General features: G+C 41.1%; 1 protein-coding gene across 1 annotated transcript in view; it reads right to left on the bottom strand.

Moving 5' to 3' along the window:
- The window catches only part of LOC115186489 (zinc finger protein 271-like), a gene marked incomplete at its 3' end in the record, with an annotated part of 177,799 nt that overhangs the window by 139,928 nt on the left and 21,880 nt on the right, over positions 1-15,991 (bottom strand). The window contains exon 3 of the mRNA XM_029746110.1: positions 3,007-3,015. Coding sequence (XP_029601970.1) covers positions 3,007-3,015 — 9 coding nt within the window. The remainder of the gene's footprint in view (positions 1-3,006; positions 3,016-15,991) is intronic.

Here is a 15,991-nt window from a genome sequence, read left to right as displayed (position 1 = left end):
TCTCTCTCCCCTCCATCCCCTCTCTGTCTCCTCCATCCCCCTCTCCCCCTCCCTCCCCTCTCTCCCTCCATCCCCCTCTCCCCCTCCATCCCCCTCTCTCTCCCTCCATCCCCCCTCTCTCTCCCTCCATCCCTCTCTCTCTCCCTCCATCCCCCTCTCTTACACCCAGGTTCTGTTATCTCAGGTCATAAATTCCTGGAGGAGACTCTCTCCCTCGTGCAGTATAGAGAGAGGGTTTCACACTCTGATGGATGAGACAATGCAAGCCATTCATTAGTGGGGCGATTTCCTTCAACCTGCTGACCAGGCCCCTGTGTCTGTCCACCATAGCAGGAGCCCTGACGGTGACCACAAAGTTGACTTTTTCGAATGACAGGCCAAGCTATGTAAACAATTGTTCCAGCTTTGTGAATAGGATGTCCCCGGTGGTGTGTCCTTCCAGGGGAACGTCCCCGGTGGCGTGTCCTTCCAGGGGAACGTCCCCGGTGGCGTGTCCTTCCAGGGGAACGTCCCCGGAGGTGTGTCCTTCCAGGGGAACATCCCCGGCAGTGTGTCCTTCCAGGGCAACGTCCCCGGCGGTGTGTCCTTCCAGGGGAACGTCCCCGGCGGTGTGTCCTTCCAGTTGAATCAGTGCCAGTAGCTCTTCTTCAAAGTCATTCCCATGAAATTAACAGACATATACACACAACTGTGCTACATCAGTGTTGCCAGTACTCTCATCAATAGCCAGGGGAAAATGCTCAGCCTGACTGAGCCCCTCCAGAACAATCCTATGCACATCATCCGCCAGAGCACAGACACGGCGTCCGGCTGATGTCACAGACAGGGGTACCTGTTTGACAGACGCAATTATGCTATCCATAGACTTGTCTGCAGCCAATTCCTCCAAAACTGTCACCATGCAGTTTTTAAATAGCTCTGCGTCTGTGAAGGGCAAGTTGTGTTTGGTAGAGCAGTTGGTAGCTCAGTTGGTAGAGCATGGTGTTTGCAACACCAGGGTTGTGGGTTCGATTCCCACGGTGGGCCAGCACAGAAATTTTTTTTTATGAAATTGTATGAAATGTATGCATTCACTACTGTAAGTCGCTCTGCTAAATGACTAAAATGTAAACCCAGGTTGCTTTTAGGAAGCACTTGTGACCTTCTGTTGTTGGGTCAGGCCATGAAGGAGGATTCTACTGCCGTGTTTGTAGGTTGTAGTTAATGCTTCAGTGTTTCTGAGGAGGATTCTACTGCCGTGTTTGTAGGTTGTAGTTAATGCTTCAGTGTTTCTGAGGAGGATTCTACTGCCGTGTTTGTAGCTTGTAGTTAATGCTTCAGTGTTTCTGAGGAGGATTCTACTGCCGTGTTTGTAGGTTGTAGTTAATGCTTCAGTGTTTCTGAGGAGGATTCTACTGCCGTGTTTGTAGCTTGTAGTTAATGCTTCAGTGTTTCTGAGGAGGATTCTACTGCCGTGGTTGTAGTTAATGCTTCAGTGTTTCTGCTTCAGGCCTCTGTCTGGGGCGGGAAGGCCACTTTGAAAGTACCATGTTTAGATTCATAATGCCATCTGAGATTGAATTCTTTGCAAACAATGACATTTTCATTGCAAACAAGACACTCTGGCTTGGCATTGGAGAAAGATGGTCAGATGAATGGATATCTCTCTGTCTGTTCTTCCCTGAAACTTTGATTTTCACTATCCACCTTTCTTTTGCTACTTTTTGAGAGCGACATGTTCTCTTGCTATCAAGCTCATTGTTCTGAATGAATGTTGATGTTAATAAAGTCGTGTAGACTACAGTAGGCTACGTAGACCTGTTTTTCCCCACCAATCAACGCACAGAGAAATAAACTAAAAGTTATAATTGAATAGAGATATTGGTGATTTTATGAACTTAATCAGATCTAAATTATTTTATTGTCACTCAATGTACTATGTATTAATCAAATGTGTTAAACATGTTGTTAAATTTGTAGTGTAGGCCTATTAATTATGCTAATATTATATGCTAATTATGTTCTGGCCCGCCGACTTAAACTCAGAAAAAAATTCTCCCGATGTCACGTCCTGACCATAGAAAGCTGTTATTTTCTATGGTAGAGTAGGTCAGGGCGTGACAGGGGGGTTTCTAGTTTAGTTTTTCTATGTTGTTTTCTAGTTTTGTATTTCTATGTTGGGTTTTGTTTGGGATGATCTCCAATTAGAGGCAGCTGGTCATCGTTGCCTCTAATTGGAGATCATACTTAAGTAGGTGTTTTTCCCACCTGGGTTTGTGGGAGATTGTTTTTGAGTAGTGTATGTTTCACCTCTGCATCGCGGTTTGTTGTTTTTTTGTTCTTTAGATTATGTGTATGTATTGCATAGTTTCACAGTTCAATAAAATATGTGGAACGATAATCACGCTGCACTTTGGTCCGCTCCTCTCTATGACAACCGTGACAGAATTTCCCACCATCAAAGGACCAAGCAACGTGATATGGACCTGTGGACTATTGCGGAGATTAGGAGGAGTATATCCAGTGCTTTGGAGGAATTAGGGGCAGGAGAAAAACACCTCCCATGAGAACAGGTGGAGGCAGCGAGAGCGCGGCAACAAGGGAAGCACGAGAGGCAGACCCCTCCCCAAAAAATTGGGGGGCACACGGGGAGATTGGCACAGTCAGGTTGGAGACCTGAGCCAGCTCCTCATGCTTACCGTGGGGAGCGAGTGACTGAGCAAGCACCGTGTTATGCGGTGATGCGCACTGTGTCGCCAGTGCGCATTCACAGCCCGGTGAGCTCTGTGCCTGCCCCACGTACCAGGCCTCCAGTGAGTCTATCCAGCCTGGTACGCCCTGTTCCTGCTCCTCGCACTTGCCCTGAGGTGCGTGTCACCAGTCGGGCGCCACCTGTTCCAGCCCCACGCATCAGGTCTCTAGTGCGCCTGCCCAGTCCGGTGTGTCTTGTTCCTGCTCCTCGCCCTGAGGTGTGTGTTACCAGTCTGGCGCCACCTGTGCCAGCCCCACGCATCAGGCCTCCAGTACGCCTTCCCAGTCCAGAGCTTCCGGCAACGTCCCCCAGTCCGGAGCCTCCAGCGACGTTCCCCAGTCCGGTGAGACCTGTTCCGGCTCCACGTAAAAAGCCTCCAGTGATGATCCATGGTCCGAAGCCTCCAATGATGATCCATGGCACGAAGCCTCCAGTGATGATCCATGGCACGAAGCCTCCAGTGATGATCCATGGCCCGGAGTCTCCAGTGATAATCCATGGCAAGAAGCCTATAGTGATGATCCATGGCCCGGAGCCTCCAGTGATGATCCATGGCACGGAACCACCAGTGGTGATCCACGGCGCGGAGCCTGCAATGATGATCCACGGCGCGGAGTCTTCAGCGACGGCCCGCAGTCCGGAACCTCCTGAGACGGCCCGCTGTCCAGAGTCTTCAGCGACGGTCCGCAGTCCAGAACCTCCGGTGATGATCCAAGGTCCGGTAACACAAAAGCAGAGGGATCAGCGGGCGAAGAGGGGGTTACGCCCCGAACCGGAGCTGCCACCTCTGCTGGAGGATCCGCGGGATGAGAAGGTTCTGCGTACTGCATCAGAGCCGCCATAGACTATAGTCACCCTCCCTAACCCTCCCTCTTTTTTTTTTAGGTGCATCCGGAGTCCGCACCTTTGGGGGGGGGGACTGTCACGTCCTGTCCATAGAAAGCTGTTATTTTCTATGGTAGAGTAGGTCAGGGCGTGACGGGGGTTTTCTAGTTTAGTTTTTCTATGTTGTTTTCTAGTTTTGTATTTCTATGTTGGGTTTTGTTTGGGATGATCTCCAATTAGAGGCAGCTGGTCATCGTTGTCTCTAATTGGAGATCATACTTAAGTAGGTGTTTTTCCCACCTGGGTTTGTGGGAGATTGTTTTTGAGTAGTGTATGTTTCACCTCTGCATCATGGTTTGTTGTTTTTCTGTTCTTTAGTTTATGTGTATGTATTGCATAGTTTCACAGTTCAATAAAATATGTGGAACGATAATCACGCTGCACTTTGGTCCGCTCCTCTCTATGACAACCGTGACACCCGAAGCCAAATCTCGTTGACAAACCCTGTTTTATAGTATGTCATGGCCTTTTCTGGCCAACTGCTGTTATGTTTATGATATACTATGGTGTTGTGTCACTAGACTTTGACCAGATATTATTGCATCCAAAGATCAACTGTACCTAGAACATAGATACAGAGCCACTTGTTATCAGGAAGGTGCTCTCTCAGAACAACGGAAAATATCTCAATGACTTGACATGTTCTGGTTGTGAATTCAGGCTACAAGGTAAGAATCTTCCCAGTGATTATTGTAAAGTGTGTAGAGAAATTAAATGTATGGTGTTATTTTAGTATAGTGACTGACAATAAAACACTCAGATCTAAAAGTACATTTCCCTGGGACAGTTATGTGACAGTTCAATCATACAAAATGGCGCTAACTGGGCGTAGGCAAGTCACATTCAATAACATATTGTTCATATATTCCTATATTGTGGTTATTTTACAATTTGTATATTTTTATGTATAAGTTGTAAATCATCTTTCAGAATATCAGAACATGTGTTTTCTAAACTACAATGATCTCCTGCTTCCTGTGTAATTTGGTTTGAAACCACTGAACATACTTTTCTTAACATTGTTATTATGAACTGAATTCAGTAACAGCATAATAATATCATTACCTGTTGAACAAAGCAACACACTAGAATGAGAGACATTATTAAAAGAGAAAGTTAGACATTATTATTATTATTAGTTCCACTACATGGAGAAAAGGTGAAAAATAGCAGTCACGACTACATGTTCATGTGATGCATTAAATCACCTGACTGTTTGGATGTATCTGTTAGTAAATGTTTTATTTCTAAGAGATAATGAATAAAATACAACAATTTACCTTCAATAATTAGTTGTTACTGTGTTGACCACAACCAACATGCTGGATCTCTGTTTAGTTGTCAGTGTGTTAACCACAACCAACATGCTGGATCTCTGTTTAGTTGTCACTGTGTTAACCACAACCAACATGCTGGATCTCTGTTTACAGGGGTCAGTGCTCTAAAATGAGTCTCTCTGGGGAGAGGAAGGAAGGGGGCCCTGCCTCTAAAATGCATATCTCTGGGGGACATGACACCAATGCTAAGAGGTGAGATAACAATTTTATGAATAATTGATTACGTTTATTTCCTAAATAAATAGCTATCTTAAGGTGAATGCACTTACTGTAAATCTCTCTGGATAAGAGCATCTGCTAAATCAGGGGTTCTCAATCCGGGGTCTGTGGAGGTACTGCAAGGGTTCTGCGGCACCCTGACTGTACTCTTTAACCCTCCCGGTTAGTAAATTTACCTCAACATTTTACCTTTAAATTCAATTTACCTCCACATGCCCCTGGTTTGCTCGAGAAGGCAGAGCAGGTGGATGCTGGTTAATGAATTAGAGAATGAATGTACTGGGAAAATACGTTTTTCTCGACCAGAGGTGACTGAATTAATATTCAGGCTTAATGATTATCGTTATATTAATGAAGTGTAAAACATGAGCATAAAAACAGGTCATAATAAACATGAATCATAATAATATTACTTCACAGTAATCTGTTAAATGCTTTTTCAGTTCTTCCTCTTGCGTTAGCAGTGTGGAAAGGGACAGAAAGAAGCGTGGGGAGTGGTGGTGTATCCAGGGAGAAAACTAATCTAATCTTCTGAAATTTAATTTGTGGTCTCATGCTGCCATCTATTGGAATTATGTAACAACTGCAGTAGTGCTGAAAAATGTGTTATTCCTTACTAAAGTAGTAATTACTGAGAATTACTAGTTAATTTTATCACTTACAATCATAAAATAACAACTTATACCATAACAAACAATTAAACTGAGATAAACCAAAATCACTATACATGTAGTTATTTAGTTAATTACCAAATTGAGCCGGTCGGTCACATTTGAGAGTGAGGGAGATATATAGCATTTTGCAAAAAAAACATGATTTTTGTCTCTCTGAAATGAAACCATCAAGTGATAGATTTTAAACAAATCCTTGTCTGTGAGAGATGTAATAATTAATACATAATTTCTTTAAACAATAAAAGCTAATTTCTGTAAAGTGATATGTAGCGTTTTGGAACTCTTCTTATGTTTCCCATCTGAGATCAGAGTAGATGAGAGATGTAATGTTTGTCTCTGTTGTGTTGAAGTCCAATCAAGCAGGAGAGACCAGCCTCCCCTGTACCCAGCTGTGTGTCCATGAAGAGTGACTGGTCTATGGACTATCCTATATTCTTTAGAGAGGGAGACTTTTCTACTGAACAAAGGTAAGAAGAACTCATGGGTCATGGTCAGTGAGTTAAACAACACTGTCTCTAGTCATTTCTCCTCTCCCATTTTCCCATTTATTTTGGTTGTTTTCATAATCCATAGGCTAATCCTTTAGTCCATTTTCATAGTCCTAAAACAATATTAAACAAACACAACGTTCCCTCTGTGTGTGTGTGTGTGTGTGTGTGTGTGTGTGTGTGTGTGTGTGTGTGTGTGTGTGTGTACTCCCTGGATGAGGAGATGTAATCTCATGTTTTGTCCACAGAAACCAACACGAGAGATCAGAGTCAGAGATTCTCAGTGGTCAGTCTTCCCAGAGTCATCAAACAGACCTGGACTCTATATTCAGCGTATGTGGTCCTGTTATGAACATTTGTTTTTGTTTTCCTCAAGTAAAGTTGATCTGTCAATCATTCATTATTGTGTTAATGAGAAAGCATTTCTTCTCTTGCTTAACTTATTTACTTGATTTATTTTAGTTGCTTGAAGAGAAAATTATGACATTTGTGAAGAACGAGCTGAAGATGTTCAAGAGGATTCTTAGTCCAGAACTCCCAGAAGGCTTTGAGAGTCAGAAGCAGGATGAGGAAGTGGTGGATGCTGAAGATGAGAAGCAGGAGAGCAGTGCCAGAGAGGGGGCTCTGAAGATCACACTGCACGTCCTGAGGAAAATGAACCAGAAAGAGCTTGCTGACACACTGGAGAAAAGTAAGATCTGTCTGCCTCATGTTGAATGCAGTTTTATAACATTTAAAAGCTGTAGCTAAAGTACAGCTAAAGTAGCTGTGTAACTAAATGATATTGTAGCAGCCTTAACACAACACCTAGTGACCTCATCAAGTAGCAGCAGGGATGTGTTGTGTTGATTAATTTAGAGAGAGAGAGAGACAACATTAATAATACCATCAATAATACCAATAATAATATAATCAGTCACACCAGTCTGTAATGCATTATGAAAACATTTACACATTTATACATTCAGTTAAGAGAATAAATGATTATAATTTAAAATGTTATAACAGTCCTACAATACTGTAGGCATTAAAACAGACGTAATATTAATATCCTCTGTGTTATTTCTAGATTCAGATGAGCTTGCTGAGATTTGCCAACGTGAACTCAAATCTAATCTAAAGAAGAAGTTTCTATGTGTATTTGAGGGGATCGCTAAACAAGGAAACCCAACACTTCTCAATAAGATCTACACAGAGCTCTACATCACAGAGGGTGGAACAGGAGAGGTCAATAATGAACATGAGCTGAGACAGATTGAGACCACAACCAGGAAACAAGCAAGACCAGAGACTGCAATAAAATGTAACGACATCTTCAAACCCTTAACTGGACAAGACAAACGTATCAGAACTGTGCTGACAAAGGGAGTCGCTGGCATTGGAAAAACAGTCTCTGTGCAGAAGTTCCTTCTGGACTGGGCTGAAGGAAAAGCAAATCAGGATGTCCAATTTGTATTTTCATTCCCTTTTCGGGAGCTGAATTTGATGAAAGAGGACAAACACACTTTCATTGAACTTGTTAATCACTTCTCAATGGAAACCAAACAATCAAGAATCTCCAACTACAACAAGTACAAAGTTCTGTTCATCTTTGATGGTCTGGATGAGTGCCGACTGCCCCTAGACTTCCAGAAGAACAAGATCTGTTGGGACGTCACAGAGTCAACCTCAGTGGATGTTCTGCTGACAAATCTCATCAAGGGAAATCTGCTTCCCTCTGCTCTCCTCTGGATAACTACCCGACCTGCAGCAGCCAATAAGATCCCTTCAGGGTGTGTTGACCAGGTGACAGAGGTACGAGGGTTCAATGACCCACAGAAGGAGGAGTACTTCAGGAAGAGATTCAGCGATGAGGACCTGGCCAACAGAATCATCTCACACATAAAGACATCAAGGAGCCTCCACATCATGTGCCACATTCCAGTCTTCTGTTGGATTTCTGCAACCGTCCTTGAACACATGCTGGAACATAAGAGAGAAGAGATGCCCAAGACTCTGACTGAGATGTACACACACCTTGTGGTGTTTCATACCAAACAGAAGAATGAAAAGTATCTTGGGAAAGAAGAGACAGGTCCACACTTGAATAATGAGAACATTCTGTCACTGGGAAAACTGGCTTTTCAACAGCTAGAGAAGGGCAATCTGATTTTCTATGAAGAAGACCTGAAAGAGGCTGGCATTGATGTCAGTGAAGCCTCTGTGTACTCAGGATTGTGCACACAGCTCTTTAAAGAGGAATGTGGGCTGTACCAGGACAAGGTGTACTGCTTCATACATCTGAGCATTCAGGAGTTTCTGGCTGCTGTATATGTGTTCCTCTCATTCAACAACAACAATGAGAATGTAATGAACAAACTGAAAACAAAAGACAAGCCTGAAGTTACTGTCTACAAGAGTGCTGTGGATAAAGCCTTACAAAGTGAGACAGGAAACCTGGACCTGTTCCTCCGCTTCCTTCTGGGCCTCTCACTGGAGTCCAATCAGAAGCACTTACGTGGTCTACTGACAAAGACAAGAAGCAGCTCACAGAGCCATGAAGAGACAGTCAAGTACATCAAGGAGAAGATCAGGGAGAATCCCTCTCCAGAGAGGAGCATCAATCTGTTCCACTGTCTGAATGAACTGAATGACCATTCTCTAGTGGAGGAGATCCAAAGCTTCCTGAGATCAGGAAGTCTCTCTAGAGCCAACCTGTCACCTGCACAGTGGTCAGCTCTGGTCTTTGTGTTGCTGACTTCAGAAAAGGAGCTGGATGTGTTTGACCTGAAGAAATACTCCAGATCAGAGGAAGGTCTTCTGAGGCTGCTGCCAGTGGTCAAAGCCTCCAGAGCTGTTCTGTGAGTACATAAAATGACATATAAGAACTTATCATCAGGAAGAAATATTCAGTTTAGAGAAAAATATGTACTGTAATATGTATATAATATTATATTGAATAACATATTGAATAAATGCATTGATTTTCACATTAGTATAACATTATGACCATACAAATCTATATGTTGTTTGAGAGAATAAACCAAATGCATCGACCATTGTCCTTCTACACTACTCGTTAAATTAACAGTATGTTTGTGAAGTCATGATGATCTCTTTGTCAGGCTGTCAGACTGTGGAGTCACAGAGGAAGGCTGTGCCTCTCTGGTCTCAGCTCTGGAGTCAAACCCCTCACACCTGAGAGAGCTGGACCTGAGTAACAATGACCTGATTGATTCAGAAGTGGAGCTGCTCTCTGCTGGACTGGGGAATCCCCACTGTAAACTGGAGACTCTGAGGTCAGTATTCCTGTAGTTGGCCAACAAGTGATAACTGTTCACCAGATCCACATGTATTTACCAGACACACATAGTCCACACCATATGTGTTTGGACAGTGAAGCTTACAGTTTTACATTTGGTGCTATGCTCCAGCATTTTGGATTTGAGATAGAATGTTTCATATTAGGTGACAGTACAGAATGTCACCTTTAATTTGAGGGTATTCATACATATACGTTTACCATTTAGATATGAAAGCACTTCATGTATCTAGTTCTCCCATTTGAACTTATAGTGTATTAAAGTAGTCATAAGTTTAGTATTTGGTCCCATATTCTATGCCTGCAGGGATTACGTCAAGCTTGTGATTCTACTAACTTGTTGAATTCATTTGCAGTTTGTCTTGGTTGTGTTTTGGATGATGTTTTTCCTAATAGAAACTGAATGGTGAATAATGTCCAGTCATTTTGGAGTCACTTCACTTGTATTGTCAGTAAGAATAGAAGATGTTTCTGAACACTTCTACATTCATGTGGATGCTACCATGATTATAAATAATCATGAATGAATCGTGAATGATAATGATTGTGAAAGTTACAGAGACACAAAGATCAGACCCCCTCTGTTATTGGTAATGGTGAGAGGTTAGGATGTTTTGTTGTAGCCTCTATTATTGGTAATGGTGAGAGGTTAGCATGTTTTGTTGTAGCCTCTATTATTGGTAATGGTGAGAGGTTAGCATGTTTTGTTGTGGTCTCTGTTATTGGTAATGGTGAGAGGTTAGCATGTTTTGTTGTAGCCTCTGTTATTGGTAATGGTGAGAGGTTAGCATGTTTTGTTGTAGCCTCTGTTATTGGTAATGGTGAGAGGTTAGCATGTTTTGTTGTAGTCTCTGTTATTGGTAATGGTGAGAGGTTAGCATGTTTTTTTGTAGCCTCTGTTATTGGTAATGGTGAGAGGTTAGCATGTTTTGTTGTAGCCTCTGTTATTGGTAATGGTGAGAGGTTAGCATGTTTTGTTGTAGCCTCTGTTATTGGTAATGGTGAGAGGTTAGCATGTTTTGTTGTAGCCTCTGTTATTGGTAATGGTGAGAGGTTAACATGTTTTGTTGTTGCCTCTGTTATTGGTAATGGTGAGAGGTTAGCATGTTTTGTTGTAGCCTCTGTTATTGGTAATGGTGAGAGGTTAGCATGTTTTGTTGTAGCCTCTGTTATTGGTAATGGTGAGAGGTTAGCATGTTTTGTTGTAACCTCTGTTATTGGTAATGGTGAGAGGTTAGCATGTTTTGTTGTAACCTCTGTTATTGGTAATGGTGAGAGGTTAGCATGTTTTGTTGTAGCCTCTGTTATTGGTAATGGTGAGAGGTTAGCATGTTTTGTTGTAGCCTCTGTTATTGGTAATGGTGAGAGGTTAGCATGTTTTGTTGTAGCCTCTGTTATTGGTAATGGTGAGAGGTTAGTATGTTTTGTTGTAGCCTCTGTTATTGGTAATGGTGAGAGGTTAACATGTTTTGTTGTATCCTCTGTTATTGGTAATGGTGAGAGGTTAGCATGTTTTGTTGTAGCCTCTGTTATTGGTAATGGTGAGAGGTTAGCATGTTTTGTTGTAGCTTCTGTAACTTTCTCACTATTATTCATGATTCATGATTTTTCTTAATAATGGCATCATCAGGATGCTTTTAATAGTGTTTAGAAACATGTTATCTACTCACTTGTAAATAAAATGACTCCAGTCACCATCTGTAATGAACACGATGGGAGACAGAGAGCTGGCTTCAAGCGCAAGGCTCAGCAGGTGTTTATTGTAAAGGACCACAGGAGGAGGCAGGTAGCTGGGTCCAGGGGCAGGCAGAAGGTCATACACAGGGGGTCCAAAAAGGCAACAGTACAGGCAGGGAAACGGCAAAAGGCATCATTAGTGAGGAAGGCAAAAACTATAATTCACGGGAGGAGTAAATTACGGGAAATGCAGCACTCCGAATAGCCTTGTGTCACAAAACAAACAACACTTCACAATGATGGGGGAGCAAAGAACTGAACTAAATAGAGTTTGATAATGACATACAGGTGTGTGAACAGGTGATCAGAATTCAGGTGACTGGGATCTGGAGAGTGAGCTGCGTTCAGGGGGATCTACGTGTTTGAGAGTGTGAGCTGGAAGCAGACATTACACCATCCACCATTTTAATATTGGGCACAACCCAAAACACAACCAAAACAAACTGCAAAATCAATCAACGAGTTTGAGTCGCAAGCTTGATGTAGTCGCTGCGTTAAAGGAATATCGGAACAAATACTCAACTTGTGACTACTTTAAGCCACTATGAGTGAATTGGTCAGAAAACATATGACTTCTTTAAATAGGGGGACTAGATACATAAAGTGCTTTGATTTTTCTAAATGGTGAAACAGAAATGTATGAAAATATCCTCAAATAAAAGGTGACATTATATACTGTCACCTCATATGAAACAGTTGATCTGAAATCCAAAAAGTTGGCGTTTAGAGCCACATTTAAAATGTTATCTTCACTGTCAAAATAGATATGGTGTGGACTGAATACTCAATACAATCTAAATCTGATACCTCACTGTCTGTCTTTTGACTGATACTGCTTTTAAACTGGTCTGGTCAGTCTACTCAAATATTTGTACTATACATGTTTCTATCTGCAGGCAAAACGTTGATAATTTGTAATTTATAATATGATACATTCATTTCTGAATAGATATCGCAGGTTTCATGACTGATATATCTGAATATGTTGAAGAAATATACTGCTACTATTTTCACCACCAAAGAATAGCAGTGTGATTTTAATATGATTTGACTCTTTGCAGGCTGTCAGGCTGTCTAGTCACAGAGGAAGGCTGTGCTTTTCTGGTCTCAGCTCTGAGGTCAAACCCCTCACACCTGAGAGAGCTGGATCTGAGTAACAATGACCTGAAGGATTCAGGAGTGGAGCTGCTCTCTGCTGGACTGGAGGATCCCCACTGTAAACTGGAGACTCTGAGGTCAGTATTCCTGTAGTTGGTCAACAAGTGTTTTGTTGTATCCTCTGTTATTGGTAATGGTGAGAGGTTAGCATGTTTTGTTGTAGCCTCTGTTATTGGTAATGGTGAGAGGTTAGCATGTTTTGTTGTAGCCTCTGTTATTGGTAATGGTGAGAGGTTAGCATGTTTTGCTGTAGCCTCTGTTATTGGTAATGGTGAGAGGTTAGCATGTTTTGTTGTATCCTCTGTTATTGGTAATGGTGAGAGGTTAGCATGTTTTGTTGTAGTCTCTGTTATTGGTAATGGTGAGAGGTTAGCATGTTTTGTTGTAGTCTCTGTTATTGGTAATGGTGAGAGGTTAGCATGTTTTGTTGTAGCCTCTGTTATTGGTAATGGTGAGAGGTTAGCATGTTTTGTTGTAGCCTCTGTTATTGGTAATGGTGAGAGGTTAGCATGTTTTGTTGTATCCTCTGTTATTGGTAATGGTGAGAGGTTAGCATGTTTTGTTGTAGCCTCTGTTATTGGTAATGGTGAGAGGTTAGCATGTTTTGTTGTAATCTCTGTTATTGGTAATGGTGAGAGGTTAGCATGTTTTGTTGTAGCCTCTGTTATTGGTAATGGTGAGAGGTTAGCATGTTTTGTTGTATCCTCTGTTATTGGTAATGGTGAGAGGTTAGCATGTTTTGTTGTAACCTCTGTTATTGGTAATGGTGAGAGGTTAGCATGTTTTGTTGTAGCCTCTAACTTTCTCTCTCATTATTATTCATGATTCATTCATGATTTGTATTAATCATGTTATCATCAGGATTCATTTAGTAGTGTTTAGACACATGTTATCTACTCACTTAGACAGAAAATTATCCAGTCATCATCCACCATTTTATTATTGGGCAAAACAAACTGCAAATGTGACAAACTAGTTTACAACCAAACACTAATCTTTTGACTGCTTTAATACACTATGATTTAATTGGTCAGAAAACATATGACTTCTTTAAATGGGGGGACTAGATGCATAAAGTGCTTTTATTTTTCTAAATGGTGAAACAGAAATGTATGAAAATATCCTCAAATAAAAGGTGACATTATATACTGTCACCTCATATGAAACATTTGATCTGAAATCCAAAATGTTGGAGTTTAGAGCCACATTTAAAATGTTATTTTCACTGTCAAAATAGATATGGTGTGGACTGTATACTCAATACAATCTAAATCTGATACCTCACTGTCTGTCTTTTGACTGATACTGCTTTTAAACTGGTCTGGTCAGTCTACTCAAATATTCGTCTATACATTTTTCTATCTACAAGTAATATGATAATTTAAAATAAAGATACATTAATTGATGAATAGATTTGGCAGGTTTCAGGACACTGATATATCTGAATATGATGAAAAAATATACTGCCACTATTTTCACCACCAAAGAATAGCAGTGTGATTTTAATATGATTTGACTCTTTGCAGGCTGTCAGGCTGTCTAGTCACAGAGGAAGGCTGTGCTTCTCTGGTCTCAGCTCTGAGGTCAAACCCCTCACACCTGAGAAAGCTGGACCTGAGTAACAATGACCTGAAGGATTCAGGAGTGAAGCTGCTCTCTGCTGGACTGGAGGATCCCCACTGTAAACTGGAGACTCTGAGGTCAGTATTCCTGTAGTTGGTCAACAAGTGATAACTGTTCACCAGATCCACATGTGTTTACCAGACACACATAGTCCACACCACATGTGTTTGGACAGTGAAGCTTACAGTTTTAAATGTGGTGCTATGCTCCAGCATTTTGGATTTGAAATGTAACATTTCATATTAGGCGACAGTACAGAATGTCACATTTTATTTAAAGTTTTTCACATATATATATTTTACCGTTTAGAAATGAAAGCGCTTTATGTATCTAGTTCTCCCATTTGAAGAAGTCTTCATTATTTGGACTAATTCACTTATATTGTATTAAAGTAGTCATAAGTTTAGTATTTGGTCCCATATTCCACGCCTGCAGTGATTACATCAGGCTTGTGATTCTACTAACTTGTTGAATGCATTTGCAGTTTGTTTTGGTTGTGTTTTAGATTATGTTTTTCCTAATAGAAACTGAATGGTGAATAATGTCCTGTCATTTTGGAGTCACTTCACTTGTATTTTCAGTAAGAATAGAAGATGTTTCTGAACACTTCTACATTCATGTGGATGCTACCATGATTATGAATAATCATGAATGAATCGTGAATAATGATGAATGTGAAAGTTACAGAGACACAAAGATCATACCCCATCTGTTATTGTTAATGGTGAGAGGTTAGCATGTTTTGTTGTATCCTCTGTTATTGGTAATGGTGAGAGGTTAGCATGTTTTGTTGTAGCCTCTGTTATTGGTAATGGTGAGAGGTTAGCATGTTTTGTTGTAGCCTCTGTTATTGGTAATGGTGAGAGGTTAGCATGTTTTGTTGTAGCCTCTGTTATTGGTAATGGTGAGAGGTTAGCATGTTTTGTTGTAGCCTCTGTTATTGGTAATGGTGAGAGGTTAGCATGTTTTGTTGTAGCCTCTGTTATTGGTAATGGTGAGAGGTTAGCATGTTTTGTTGTAGCCTCTGTTATTGGTAATGGTGAGAGGTTAGCATGTTTTGTTGTAGCCTCTGTTATTGGTAATGGTGAGAGGTTAGCATGTTTTTTGTAGCCTCTGTTATTGGTAATGGTGAGAGGTTAGCATGTTTTGTTGTAGCCTCTGTTATTGGTAATGGTGAGAGGTTAGCATGTTTTGTTGTAGCCTCTGTTATTGGTAATGGTGAGAGGTTAGCATGTTTTGTTGTAGTCTCTGTTATTGGTAATGGTGAGAGGCTAGCATGTTTTGTTGTAGCCTCTGTTATTGGTAATGGTGAGAGGTTAGCATGTTTTGTTGTAGCCTCTGTTATTGGTAATGGTGAGAGGTTAGCATGTTTTGTTGTAGCCTCCTCTGTTATTGGTAATGGTGAGAGGTTAGCATGTTTTGTTGTAGCCTCTGTTATTGGTAATGGTGAGAGGTTAGCATGTTTTGTTGTAGCCTCTGTTATTGGTAATGGTGAGAGGTTAGCATGTTTTGTTGAAGCCTCTGTAACGTTCTCATTCATGATTTTTCATGATTCATTCATGGTTTTCCTTAATCATGGCATCATCAGGATTAATTTAGTAGTGTTTAGAAACATGTTATCTACTCACTTACACAGAAAATTACTCCAGTCATCATCCACCATTCAGTTACTATTGGGCAAAACACAACCCAAAACACACTTGTGAATTGGTCAGAATAATTAAGACTTCTTCAAATAGGGGGACTAGATACATAAAGTGCTTTTATTTTTCTAAATGGTGAAACAGATATGTATTAAAATATCCTCATATAAAAGGTGACATTAAATACTGTCACCT

This window comes from Salmo trutta, unplaced genomic scaffold (genome assembly GCF_901001165.1).
Source record: "Salmo trutta unplaced genomic scaffold, fSalTru1.1, whole genome shotgun sequence".
NCBI classification, from domain to species: domain Eukaryota; kingdom Metazoa; phylum Chordata; class Actinopteri; order Salmoniformes; family Salmonidae; genus Salmo; species Salmo trutta.
This window is presented reverse-complemented; position numbering and strand designations above follow the sequence as displayed.